Genomic DNA, 14,321 nt, shown 5'->3' on the forward strand with positions numbered 1-14,321 from the left:
CAAGGACCTGCCCTTTGAAGGCTCCAGTCTTTTTGTGGAGCAAATGGATGACATGCTCCAAAAGGTTCAGAAGCTGAGGAGGACAGCACAATCCATGTCATATTCATCCGCGATCGTGAAACCACAGAAAACTTTTCGGAGGTCCCCTTATCAACCACAGAAGACCTCTTCTCAACAGCATTCTCCATCTGAGCGTTCCTTTTGTGGCAACAAGTTTCAGTTGAGATACAAGTCAGGCCCCCAGCCTAGTAAGCCTGCATTTCAGAAACAGCACCTGAACACCTTCCAGAAGAAGCAATGACTCGGGGCACTTCTGGACTTGCCTGGACCAATTTTCAGCAGGCTGGGACAGAGTGACTACGGACCAGTGGGTCCTTACAATTATATATTTGGCCTATGCCCTCAAGTTCTGCGGGACTCTGCCCGTGTCTGGGGTCATGACTACTCTGTGCACTCCGGAGTTGGACCAGGAGGTCGCTGCTCTCCTGTCAAAAGATGTGATCAAGAGAGTCGCCAATCCAGAGAGGCCAGGTTTTTACTCCTGGTAATTTTTTGGGCTGAAACTGGATGGCAGTCGGCATCCTATCCTGGACCTCAGGGCCCTGAACAGACACCTGGTGTAAAACATTTCTGCATGCTGTCAATACCAACCATTATGACCATCCTAGAAAAGGACATGTGGATGGTTCTCCACAGACGTGTATTACCACGTCTCAATACGTCCTCAGCATTGACGCTTCCTGAACTTCCAGATCGGGGCGATCCCCTGTCAAGTCAAAGCCTTGCCGTTTGGTCTCATGATGGTGCCAAGAGTTTTTACAAGATGTCTGGCTCTGGTGGTGGCTTTCCTGCAGGAGCGAGGGTTGCAGGTGCTGCCATTTTGGATGATTGGCTTATCCTGGTGAGCACCAGATGGGCGGTCCTGGACACCCTTGAGAAGGTCATGGATACTCTGCAGGTTCTGGGTTTCCAAATCAATTTCAAGAACTCTCGATTGGAACCGACCTACAGGATATAGTTCATAGGGCTGATATTTGATACGACCTTGGAGAAGGTCTTCCTTCTAGATGCCCGCATATGTACTCTCAGGAGAATGGCGATCGATTTCTTAGCCGGAGGCCCACAGACTATGCATTCGGTACAGTGCCTGTTGGGGCATATGGCGGCCACCATTTACGTTCTGCCTCAAGTGCGCTTGCGAATGTGCATTATCCAAAGGTGGTTCCAGGATGTATTCGATACCCTTCGGGACCCAGGATGTTTGGAACACACACAGCCTTACTGGGTGAGGGCAACTGTGGCATGGTGGGCAGAGTTTTGACATCTGAACATCAGTGCCCTCTTCCAGGCTCCGTGGGTGATTACAACCGATGGTTGGAGCTTGGTTGGAGAGCGCACCTGGAAGGATTTCGCCTGAGCGAACGTTGGTCCCCCAGGGAGAGGACCCATCACATCAATTATTTGGAGCTATTCGCCATTTTCAATGCTCTCAAAGGGTTCTTGCCCCTGATTGGGGGTTGCTTGGTGACGATACAAATGGACAATATGACAGCAAGGGTCTACATCAATCGACAGGGGGGCACGTTTTCAGGGAGCCTTCTGTTCCTGTCTCTGGATCTTTGGCATTGGTGCGTGGCACATGCTGTGTTGCCTCAGGTGGTCTATATAAAAGGTTCCTTGAATGTCCAAGTAGATACCTTGAGCAGGATGATGGTGGTCTCCCATGAGTGGGCCTTGGACCAACGTGTTCTCAAAGACATATTTGTAAAACTCTGGACCTCTTTGCTTCCCGGGACAATGCTCAATGTTCCCTCTATTGCTCCAGGGGAGGTGAAGGGGAGGACTCTCTAGGCAACGCCTTCATCTTATCTTGGATGGGCCCTCTACTGTACGTGTTTCCCCCATTTCCTCTCATTCTGAGGGTGCTGTGCAAACGGAAGGTGGATCGGGCCAGGGCCATCCTGATACATCCATGGTGGCCCAGGAGGCCCTTGTTTCCGACCCTGAGGTGGCTGGCGGTGGAGTGGGTGTGCCTTCCCGCCCTTCTGGACCTGCTGTCACGGGAGGGGGGACGGGTGCTCCACCCGGATGTTCAGCCCCTTCATCTGATGGCCTGGAAGGTCCTGCCGACTTCCCACTGAGACTTAAGGAAGTTTTGGTCGCAGCCAGAAAGCAGTCCACGCAGAAGTCCTATGATCACAAGTGGACTCGCTTCTGTTCATTTGCTTCTTTGCATGAGTTTGATGCGTTTAATCCTTCTGTGCAAAATATTTGTGCATATCCGTTGTCCCTTAAGAAATCTGGGACAACAGATAAGTCTTCAAAGACCCGGTGGTTAAGAGTTTCCTGAAAGGTTTGTCCCATGTTTTTCTGGATGATCCTGTCATGTCTACAGCCTGAGATCTATCTGTGGTTTTGGCCGGTTTGTTACAGCCCCCCTTTGAGCCTTTGGCTTCTATTGAATCCCATCTTCTGACCTGGAATGTCGCCTTTTTGGTGGCTGTTACCTCTGCTAGGAGGGTGAGTGAGTTGTGGGCCCTGAGGTTTGATCAGCCATACCTTCAGTTCTGGAAGGACAAGATTGTACTCAGACCAGATATCCAGTTTCTTCCTAAAGTGGTCTCTATGTTTCACCGTTCATCCCCATTCACTTTACCTGTGTTTTCCCAGAACCCTTCCTCGGATGCTAAGCGAATATTGCATCGTTTAGACACTAGAAGGGCGTTGTCTTTCTATGTTCAGAGGTCTGCTGAGTGTAGGAAAGCTCCTTCCCTGATTGTTCTTTATGGTGGGCTGTGTAAAGGTCTCCAAATTTCGGCCCAATCCATGTCTAGAGGGAGTTTCCACAATTGAGCTTTGCTATCAATTGGCTCATAAGCAGCTGCCTGCAACGGTTGAGGTGCACTCGGTCAGGTCCTTAGCGGCCTCTGTCACCTTTGATCATACGGTCCCATTGGATGCTATCTGTCAGGCAGCTACCTGGGCTTTGCCCCACTCGTTTATCCATCATTACGCTATTGATGCCAGGGCACGGAATTAGGGATGTTCATGGTCCGGAGCAGTCCGGACTGGCACCGAAGGGGGGTCTTCCTTTAAGGGCGGGGAGGGCTTACTTACCCCTCCCGCCACTTTGCCCCCTCCAGCACCCGTATTTTACTGAGTAATTGGGGCGCTGGAAACCAGCCGCCCCCGCCCACCCGCCCTCCCTCCCAGCCGCCTGCCCTCCCTCCCTCCCAGCCGCCCGCCCGAGTCCTCACCAGATGTTGTTCAAAAAAAGAGAGGAGCTCGCGAACAGAGCTCCTCTCTCTGCAAAGTCTCGGCCCCAACTGGGGCCTTGGGCGCGCCGCAAAGGACGCCTGGGAGTTCCGCCGGAGGCCCGGTCTACCTGCCGGCAGGGGACAAGGCGGCGGTGGCAGTAGTTTTGGCCCCTAATCCGCTCGCGGGGGGGTGCAGCGGGGGCGGCTGGTTTCCAGCGGCCCAATTACTCAGTAAAATATGGGCGCTGGAGGGGGCAAAGCGGCGGGAGGGGTAAGTAAGCCCTCCCCGCCCTTAAAGGAAGACCCCCAGGTCCGAACCGGTCCGGACAGTTCGGAGGCCTTTACAATGGCCTCCGGACCGGTTCGGATGCACCCCTACACGGAATGATGCTGTATTTGACAGGAGTGTCCTGCAGTCAATTTTCAGTTGATGTACTTGTTTCTGAAATAAATACTTCTTACAGATTATATATTGCTTCTTTTTCTTCCCTCCTCCTTGGGTGCTAGCTTGTTATGCTCCCATTTGTGTAGACGACAGAGACCATATCGAAGAACTACACATTGCTTACGTGTAACTTTGGTTCTTCTAGTGGTCATCTGTCCTTTTACATATCCTCCCGTCTTCCCCACAGGGTCTACTGAAGCTTGACTTCGTGACTGAGGGGATGAGGAGTGGTGCAGCCGCATATAATGGCTGGGGGCGGGGTTTCCGCCCAAAATAGGAGAATTGAGCTTGTTAGGTTCTGACGAGGTCTCTGCGCAGGCACATAGCCCATTTGTGTAAAAGGACAGATGACCACTAAAAGAACCAAAGTTACAGGTAAGCAACCTGTAGTTTTCTCTAGAACCAAAACCAAATGTAGTGTGGCCATAACCAGTACTACTATGAATATTTATATACTGTTTTTCAACAAAAGTTCCCAAAACAGTTTACATAGAAAGAAAGAAAGAAAGAAAGAAAGAAAGAAAGAAAGAAAGAAAGAAAGAAAGAAAGAAAGAAAATGGCCCCAAAGGGCTGACTATCTAAAAAAGAAACATAAGATAGACACCAGCAAAAGTCACTGGAGCGGTACTGTGCTGGGGATGGATAGGGCCAGTTGCTCTCCTCCCTGCTAAATAAAGAGAATCGCCACTTTTAAAAGGTGCTTCTTTGCACACTGAGCAGGGGATGACAGTACCAACAACTTAATAGGAAAAGACAAGACAAAAATTATGCTAAAGTGAAAACAGTTAACATATCAGTTTATTAGCATATCAGTTCATTACTTGCAAAAGACTAAATGCTGTTATAGCTTATATCACAATATAGAATCTGGAACAGGAACACATTATTAATAAAGGAGGAGAAATGTACACGATAAAGGTAAGGAGTGGAAGTCCAGTCATTCAGAAGTAGAAGACTTGAAAACAAAAGTAGGGATTCTAGCACATCTGTTTCCACCATCACCAGGTCTTCCTCAGTAACATAATATGTTGCCTTCAGTGACTCCCTAACTCAAACAAAAGCAGGCTTAGAATCTCTAGATTCAAGTACAACAACTATACTTTGAAATAACCCCTTGAAAAGGTTGAAAAACAAAAATGGAAATCCCAATAGTGACATTAGAGTAAAAATTACACTCCTGCTTAGCACTTCAGTCTCTGCAGGAGACTGGCTAACATGTTGCACAGCGTCTTGTTGATGCTTGAACTGCAGCAGGGCTGCTGTGGTTGTGTGAGCCAGCCCCAGTGCTGTTAAGGAGTGGTTGTGCAATTAGTGCTGCCACAGTTACTCCCACTGGATGAAAGAGAGTAACTGTGGCCATGCTGATAGCACAACTGAGTGTCCTCAACAGCACTGGGATTGCCTCCCGTGTCTGCTGCAGCCCTGAGGCGGGTCACGGTGTCGATGAGACATTGCACATCATATTGGCCACTATTTTATATCAACACTGGAATGTTCCAACTTGTTGAGGAGTTATTTCAAATTAATTTAACTGAAGACTAAGGTTAAGCAGTGGAGCAAGTCCCATTGAACTCAGTGGGATGTATATGCTTTTGATGGCATTGCAATGAAATGGTCATGTACAAGAGTGCCACTTATAGCTCTGCTGCCTATTACTGCTGAGTGGCAACATGCTCATTATTATGACAAATGTGGAGATTTAGAGTGCACTTCCAATTCAGAAAGTTCACGCAATGGGTCTCTGTTATTGCCAGCATCCTTAGTTTGCCATCTTGCCAGCATCCTTGGTTCATCATCTTTGCCATACATTTATAATATGTGACACACCAAGCCTCCTATGAGTCCTGTATGATGGCCTTCCAGGAGCTTGGAAGTCCCCCCCCCCCGGTTTGTGAAGTGCCAGCAGGTATCAAAGACAGCGGGTTCATCAATGAGTTTGTTTATTTAACATACCGTATTTAGCCGGTTTAAATGAAATATCAGTCCTCACCATTTCAGCCCCTGAGGAATTCTGGACTACATACAGAGGCAGCCCCACATAGAGTGCCTTACAATAATCAAGTCTAGAGGTTACCAGAATATGTGCTACTGTTCTGAGGTTATTTATCTCAAGAAAGGGACACAGCTGGCGTATCAGCCAAAGCTGACAGAAGGCACCTCTGGCCACTGCCTCAACCTGAGACACCAGAGAGAGGCTTGGATCCAGAAGCACGCCTAGACTGCATACCTGTTTCTTCTGGGGGAGTGTGACCCCATCCAGGACGGGTAGATCAGAGTTGTCTCCTGAGTCCTGACCCCGCACAATGAGTAACTCCATCTTATTTAGATTCCATCTCAGTTTGTTATCCCTCATTCAGCCCATCACAGCCTCCAGGCAGGCATTTAGGGAGGTTATGCCTTTCCCTGATGATGTTGACATGGAGAAATAGATTTGGGTGTCAGCATACTGATAGCACCCTGCACTAAATCTTCTGATTATCTCTCCCAGTGGTTTCATGTATATGTTAAAAAGCCTTGTGGGACTCCATAACGGAGCTCTTGTTTTGAAGAACAATAGTCTCCAAGCAACACCATCTCCAAGCAACACCTTACAAGGAAGAGTGGAACCACTGTATTGGAACCACTCCCAAGTTAACCCCCTCAGACACTCCAGAAGGATACCATGGTTGATGGCATCAAATGTTGCTGAGAGATCCAAAAGGACCAATAGAGTTACACTCTGTCAATTCCTAATAAGTAATCATCCATCAGACCGACCAAGGCAGTCTCCACCCCCATAGCCTGCCCCCTCCAAAAAACAAAAACAAAAAACCAGTTTGAAATGGATCTAGATAATCTGTTTTGTCCACAACTGTCTGGAGCTGAGAAGCCACCACTCTTAGTCACCTTACCAACCACGGAAGGTTGGAGATGGACGGGTCTATGATTGCTTAACTTTAAGGGGTCCAAAGTAGGCTTCTTCAAAAGAGGTCTAATGCCTTCTTAAGACAGGAATGCATTCTGCCCTTCCTCAGAGAAGCATTTATGATGTCTGCTAGATCCCCTCCAATAGCCTCTCTACCAGAGTATAAGCCAGAGAGTTGTCAGGCAAGACTGGTGCAGCTTAGTGGATCACAAGTTGTGCAGGCCTGCTCTTGGTAGTCCCCTTTGTCAGCTGTCCATGCAATAATAAGATATGTATCAGAGAAATATTGGGGCGTGTAAAGGTAAAGTGTGCTGTTGAGTCGATTTCAACTCTTGCTGTCCACAGAGCCCTGAGGTTTTCTTTGGTAGAATACAGGAAGGGTTTACCATTGCCTTTTCCCATGCAGTATGAGATGATGCCTTTCAGCATCTTCCTATATCGCTGCTGCCCAATATAGTACCAGTGGGGATATGAACTGGCAAGCTTCTGCTTGTTAGTCAAGCATTTCCCTGCTGGCCACTTAAGGTGGGGCATGTACATACTGATTATTTTGGAAGTATTTGATAAACTGATCCAGTGCATCTGATCTTGACAAGCTAAATGGCATCCATCCTAATTCTGAATGGATCCCCCATTGATCCATCTAGAATTTTGTGCTTGAGTGTTTGTGGTAGAATTCACAAAGAAAGGAGGAGCACAGACACCCACACAATAATTTGTTTGTTTAGCAAATTTATTAACCACCTGTCTTCCTTAGACTTGAATATTGTTCATAGTTCTGCTTTCTGCACTTTTGTTTGGGCAATAATCATTTGATGATTATCCTGGCAGCATCATACACCCTCTGACCACGTTGTGAGACACCTGTTGTGTCCATTCGAGACTTTATTTACTATTCTTGCACTTTAATGAAACCACAGCCTAGTCTGTGGGTGTAATCTACTTGGTAGAAAAAGGTTTTTAAAGTTCAGTAATGGTCTGAAGTTTTAATAAACTTGAGATGTCTGCCAGAAAAAGTATACAGAAATGTGGTTGGGGCTGACAAAAATAGTCTTATTATTACAAGGATATGGCATCATGCAAGACTGGCAAAGAATTTCAGAGTTGTCAGACATACTCTAGGACTTTTAGTTAAGTTCTGCTTTAATGTTGTGCATCTCCTTTTCACAAGGAATTTCAGTCTATCAGAATTGGTTTGTTTCCTGTGAATTTTGAACATTTGAGAGAAATTGTTACTGGCTTTAGTGAATACACATGCCCAGGAGCACAAGAAAAGTTCAAGCAAATCCAAGGCAATGAGAGGATCTTGTGCAGTGGTTTAGAGAATTCTACAACATCCGCTTGGGCCTTTCTAGAGTTTTGTAGTATTCTGGATTATGGTGGTTCACTTGAATTGCTCACATCCCTACGTATAGGAATCTCATTTCCCCTGGGCAGAGGAATCACCTGCTATTTGAGCAGAGAAACGTTTTGTTGGAGCTAGGACCCTGGCAGCATCAGCTCTCAGTTGCAATGTCTCATAGTGACCACTGGGAGGGTTTAGGGATAAAGTCATGGATTAGTCATGGATAAAAGTGCTGGACTTCTCCCCTCTTTGTTCTTCCAGTGAGTCTCCATTTTGTCTCTGAGTACCAGTTGCAGGGGAGTAACAGCAGGAGAGAGGGCATGCCCTCAGCTCCTGCCTGTGGCTTCCAGTGACATCTGGTGGGCCACTGTGCGAAACAGGATGCTGGACTAGATGGGCCTTATGTTCTTATGTCTCTCCAGAGATGGCAGTTTGTTTTGGTCTTTCTTCAACCATGAGCTACAGCTGAAATTAAGCTGCAGGCTTTTTTACATTTGTTTGTAACCTTTTCTTTAAACAAATCCTTGTAGTCCTTCAGTACTAAAGAACTGTCTCAAGACGTCTTGTTTTGCTGCTTTCTCACCAAACTGGTTTTGCTATGCTATTTGGGGACTGAACTCCCATTCTTCCCCTACACATTTTAAAGTGGTAGCTGTCTTATATTTAGTAAGTGGAAATTAGTTTTCCCTAGTTAAGCCAACATAGAGTCCTCCAGTGGTGGCTGAGTTTTTTGGTAGATTGTGAGCTCTTTTCGGACAGGGAACCCATCTTCTTTTATTTTGCTATATAAACTGCCTTGAGAATCTTTTTGTTGAAAAGTGGTACTGAAGATAATTTCAGGGTTTGGGTAATTAAAGATAAGTTTGTTCTTGCTACCATTTTATACTACTCAGGTTCAAAGCTTACTCATTGCATTGAGATAATATTTAATATTGGGCAGTGGTGGAAGAAGATGTTTTCCGTAGTACTTCTTCCTGGCACATAGACTTTCCCTAGCTGTCTACTTGGCTGGCTGGGCACTCTTCCCAGACAAGAACTATTTAGTTTTTCCCTCTGTCATCAAATGACTTTGCAAAACCCAATCTGGATCCCAAGGGCTTTTTGTTTTTCTTAGTAGTAGTATTAGGTATAGAAAAAAAAATAGCAAATTAACAAGAAATGAGAATTGTGAGCTTTAATAGGTTAAACGGGTAGATTAATTCAACAGAGCAGAAGCCAATTGTGATCCATGAGTTGAGGGCACGTTTGTTTGTTTTTTGAACTTATTTCAGTTCAGGTCTGTTACTGTGGCAGAAGAAAAGACCTTCTTTAATATATTTGTTCTCGTGCATATTTGTTTATCCCCTTGAGTGAAAAGCAAATTTTTAGTCAGTGCACTGTTTCTCATCCCTGCATGGCCAACTGCCAACATTTTCTCATTCACACCACTCTCAGGAGCTCTGTTCTCCTTGCATTGGATCACCCTGCCAAGTGGAGGAGCTCTCACTCAATGGCAGAGCACATGCCTTTGCATGCAAAAAACAAACAACAACAACAAAAACCCAACTTCTCCACATCCATTCCCAACATCTCCAGTTAACAAGATCTCAGGGAGCAGGACTGGGAAAGGAGCCTCTCTGCCTGAGACCTTGGAGAGTTGCTGCCAGTTGTTGTAGACAGCACTGGGGTAGATGGAACAATGGTTGGACTCAGTAGCTCTGTTCAGACACTGCATCATTTTACATGCCTACAAGTGTCTGTATATGTACATGTTTCTGTGTGAATGACTTCACATATGATCATTTTAAAGATGAACCAAGAGCAGGCCCCCTCAAATGCAGAATACAGATAGAAAGTGCAGTACTGTGTACATGTTGAACATAATGTATGAATAGCTGGATGTGACAACAGATCTGTATGTTTGCCTTGTGCATAGATTGTACTTGGGTTGACATAAAATGTGGATAGGGCTAGTGTAAGCCAGCTTTATGTATTTCCCATTTTACTGTTAAATCCACCTTCCGCCTCTACCACCCCCAAAGACGTCCTTTCAGTTTCACTGTATGGTTCCCCCACTAACAAAGTGCATGATAGGCTTATTTTTTCAAGCTGAAGTCGGTTCAAAAGCCATTGGAATCTGTTTTCTGATGCAATATAATCAGTTGTCTGACTTTACTTCTGGTTTTTGAAATGGTACTTAAAAGTACTTAGGCACAAAATCCCTCGAACTTCTGAAGGGTGTGATTATAAGTTAGTAAATGAATGAAAGGGAAAAGTTGCTGAGAATCATTTGACTGTATCATTATGACATCATCATTGCTCATTAAAGGCAGCCTAGTGACAGCAGTGCAAGCAGGGGAGCTGGAAAGACAAGACACCTTGTGCCAGATAGCCAGCATTAAAGCATGCATCTATTGGTCAGAGGCTTTTATTTTTGATGAAAGGTATGCACTGTGTAGATCCATTTAAGCCAAATAGTTAAGGTGAGTGCTTGTTTTTCAAAGTTTAACCATCTCTAGATTGCTTAGAACAAGGTACTCCATTTATATTGTTCAGTAAATTCTGTGCCGTGTTTGACTCTTCAAGGATCTAACAGTCTTATCAGTTGCAATCTCGTGCAGTTGTTTGCTTTACCACCATAAATCCAATTGTGATACAGTTCAGCCAAAGAAAGTGATCACAGAGCTTTCAGTGATGCTAAAGATATCTATCTTCCCCAAAGATCCCAGTTTATACAACAGGCCCGTACAACATAAGGCCTGGCGGCCAGATTCGGCCCACAGTGACTATTTTACTGGCCTCCAAGTATCCTGCAGCAACACAGCAGCTGGAAACTGCCTTAGAGCTCCGTCCTGTGCATGCTTTCTCAGAAATATGCTCCATGGTGTGCCTAGTGAGGCTTACTCCCATGTAAGCATGCCTAGCATTGCAGCCTGAAAGCAACAACAATGTAGGGAGAGGAGAAGACTTGACATTTGTTTGGGGCTGGCATGCACGCTAGGGGCCACACTGATTAAGCAGGGACAGGACCTATTCTCTGGTTACTATCCTTGGTTGAAACTGTGGGTCCATTGACAGGGGGAATAGATCCACAAGTAACAATAGTTTTAATTTTAATGTAATAATGTGCTAAAAATTGACCTTGGTCCCTGCACACCAAGTTGTGGATGTTTCTGGCCCACCTGAGCATTTGAGTTGTGCAGCCCTGGTATACAATGAGGAACATGTTTTGTGTTCTAACTAGTTGGCCAGTCCAAAACCAAGGGAGGCTTAGAAGAAACGGAGGTGGCACGAGTCAGTCTGTTCTATTCATCTAGACATGCAATATGTCATTGAAAAAGTGGTCCTGTTGCTGCAGTTTTGTTTCCCAGCTGTTTTTGTGCCAGTGGAGTTTCTTCTGGTCTTGGACCCCACTGGGAGAGAAACAACTGGAGTCGAGCAGTTGGGGCTGGAGTACAGGCAGGGGGGAATTTCCACTTATTCCTCCCACACATTCATGCTGCACTTCAAAAGACCCCATCCTCCTTTATATGAATTTGGTGGTGAGTCACCTGGGTCTCCCACTGTAATGTCTAGCTTGGCCCTTACTTAAAAATGCTTAAACATGCAGTTGAAATAGCTTATCATATATGTTGTGTGCCTGTGCTGTTGGTTTTTCTCAAGGAATGATGTACTTGGTTTACGGCAGAAAGGTCCATGGGCTAACAAATTGAAATTAAATCTGGGTAGGACAGAGAGTCAGGACATCTTAAAGAAGAAGGTTCACAGCTTGGGAGTTCTCTTGGACTCGTTTTTGCACCTGAATGTGCAAGTTTCTACCATGCCCTGGGTGCTTTTTTTCCAGATTAACTGTTACACCAGCTGCATCCATTTCCATTTCAGACCTGGCCACAGTTACTCATGCTCTTATTACATCACAATTGGACTACTGCAACTTGCTCTACATTGAGCTGCCCTTTAAGTAGGGATGTGCACAGACCTGTTCGGAAGCCCTTTTACGGGCCTGCACACCCAGTAGACTTGGCAAGAGTGCTTTATAGTTACAGATCTTAATGCAAACATAGGCCTACCAATTAGGGGCTCACAGCACACTGTCTGAACCAATCATGTTAGAATGAAGTATCAGCATTATGCAAAGTAAGGATTGTAAAGTTCCCCCCAATCAGGAGCTTATAAAATAACTAGTTCCCCAATTATAGTAAAGGTCAAACATCAGACTATATAACAGAGAGTAACATTGAGAGTATGCACCAATCAACATTTGCCAGCAGTTCTTAACATTCCAATCCATATTTTGTCCGAATTCCTTCTATTCCCTCCAAACAGCATATTGATACATTATGTTACCATAGCAACCATTGCAGCTATACTGAAGTTTATAACTCTCAGGCCTAGCTTAGTTACTTGACTAGGCCCAAACCAGACTCAAATAAAGTTTTTCTTCATCAAGGTCCTCTGGAAATTGCAGCTGGTCTAGATTGCAGCTGTGAGGTGACAAATGCAAGGCTCTCCGACCATATCTCACCACTTTGGTTTCAGTTGCACTGGTTGCCAGTTTGTGTTGTAGCATGATTCAAGGTGCTTTAAACAAGCTGGGACCTAGATACTTGCTTCTCCCACAGCAATCTGCTTGACCCATGAGAACATGTTCTGATGCCCTCTTGTATGTGCCTTCCCCTTCAGAGGTGTGTTGAGTGGCCATATGAGAAAGGGTCAAAATCCTTTCCTGTGAAGATAAGACGGCTTCGGTTTGGGAAGGGAGTATTCTGATCGCTAGCCAAGACCCACAATACAGACTCCCTGAAATTTTGTTTTCAGTATATTTCTTGTTTATATTTTGTAATCTGCTGTTTTTAATGTTGTGTTAAAGTTTTGTTTGTAAGCTGCCCTGAATTTCCTTGAAAGAAAGGCAGGATATACATTTTAAAAATAATTTCATAACATTGTGTACCACGAGATGAACTGAAGTGAGCCTTAAATAATTAAACCACCATATTGGACCCATCACCACTCTCTTCTCCTGAGAGTGGGAAGGGAGTGTTGTGGGGACTGATCGAGAGTTATATACTGGGGGAAAATCTGCCCTCAAATGTATGCCAGTGAGCATTTGAAAATTCTGATTTATTAGCCCTTTTTCTTAGGGAAAGGGAAGGGAAATAAGGGCTGAGATCAGTCAAAACATTTGGTTTGTCTGGATGAGGTTTATTAAACTAAGCAAGCAGTGTTCACATCACTTTTCTGAAGTAGCTGTCTACTGGGAGGGCAACTTTTGCATGGTGTCATCATGGAGTTTGGTATTTCAGTTCCAAAGTCCAATGATTTAACCAGTCAGATATTCCTCCTCAGTGATGCAACTGAATGGAGACATTCTCTTGCTATGAATGCTTAACAGAAGAGCAGCCCTGCTGGACTGGACCTAAGGTCGGTATGCTCCATCACACTGTTTCCCACAGTGTCTAGCTAGGCATTGTGGGGGAATTTTACAAGCAGGTAGCAACTCTCCCCCCCCCCCGCCAGTGCTTTGTTTCCAGCATCTGGTATTCAAAGGTAGATTGCCTCCAAATATGGAAATTTCATGTTGTTACCATGGCTAAAAGACATTGACTGACCTCCGTGTGTTTGTCTAGTCTACTTTTAAGTAGACTAATATCTGAGCTTGTAGTCAGCAGTGAATTTCATAAACTAAATTTGTGTTGTTTGAAAAGCACTTCCTTTTGTCAGACCTGAATCTCTTGCCTGCAATTTTCATTATGTTACTCTGAGTTATAGTATTATGAGACAGAGAAGAAGTTGCCTCTGCTATTATTTCTAATTTGCTAAATCTCTTATTCCTCCACACTGTGGCCATTGTACAGTCCAGGCCAAATTCATGCTTGCTGCTTTCTTCCGTAGTGTCATGGGGTTTTTTCCTCTGTGTGCTTCTCTTGCAGCTGTTGGCAAAGCATGGTTGTTAGTGTCAGTAGTTTCCCTGAGATCCTGTGTTCTCTGATGCTTTATATCCTGTTCAGCATAAAGTTCTTAAATCATCCTTTTATCTTGGTAATCAGAGTCTGAAAGGACTATATCAGATGAATGTCAGAATGCCAATGTCAGGCTGCCATCCTGTTGGCAGTAAATTCTCCTCTCTCTGTATGCTTTGACACTGAATCATATTTCTGACAGGATGGAAATGCTTGTACTAGTGAATTGTGGGCACTGTATACACAGCTTTGTTTGCAAATGTCAAGAGAAAACTTAGGGAACAGAGCAGGGAAAAGTGTATTAATTTTTTCCTTGGAACTACCAGGGATCTCTATACAGACAGAAAATGTAAGCGAATCGAAAATCATAATTAAAAAGTGTGCTAACAGTTTCACTTTAAAGCTCACAAGTTTCATTTTATAGTTCACA

General features: G+C 44.9%; 1 protein-coding gene across 7 annotated transcripts in view; it reads left to right on the plus strand.

The window, feature by feature from the left end:
• Positions 1-14,321, plus strand: part of ANKH (ANKH inorganic pyrophosphate transport regulator) — a 144,078-nt gene that overhangs the window by 85,919 nt on the left and 43,838 nt on the right. Inside the window, exon 1 of one of the 7 annotated variants that reach the window (XM_053313621.1) lies at positions 10,279-10,414. The exons of 1 other annotated variant lie outside the window; for it this stretch is intronic. Coding sequence is in view for 3 of the 6 variants with exons in the window: in XM_053313618.1 (XP_053169593.1) it covers positions 14,151-14,240 (90 nt within the window). In the remaining 3 variants the exon portion in view is untranslated. Of the gene's footprint in view, positions 1-10,278; positions 10,415-12,210; positions 12,423-12,489; positions 12,617-13,210; positions 13,353-13,762; positions 14,241-14,321 lie in introns of those variants that run through there. 5 more of the 7 variants (XM_053313623.1, XM_053313622.1, XM_053313620.1 and 2 more) reach the window with 5 other exon arrangements.

The sequence above is a fragment of the Hemicordylus capensis genome, chromosome 4, assembly GCF_027244095.1.
Source record: "Hemicordylus capensis ecotype Gifberg chromosome 4, rHemCap1.1.pri, whole genome shotgun sequence".
Lineage (NCBI taxonomy): Eukaryota > Metazoa > Chordata > Lepidosauria > Squamata > Cordylidae > Hemicordylus > Hemicordylus capensis.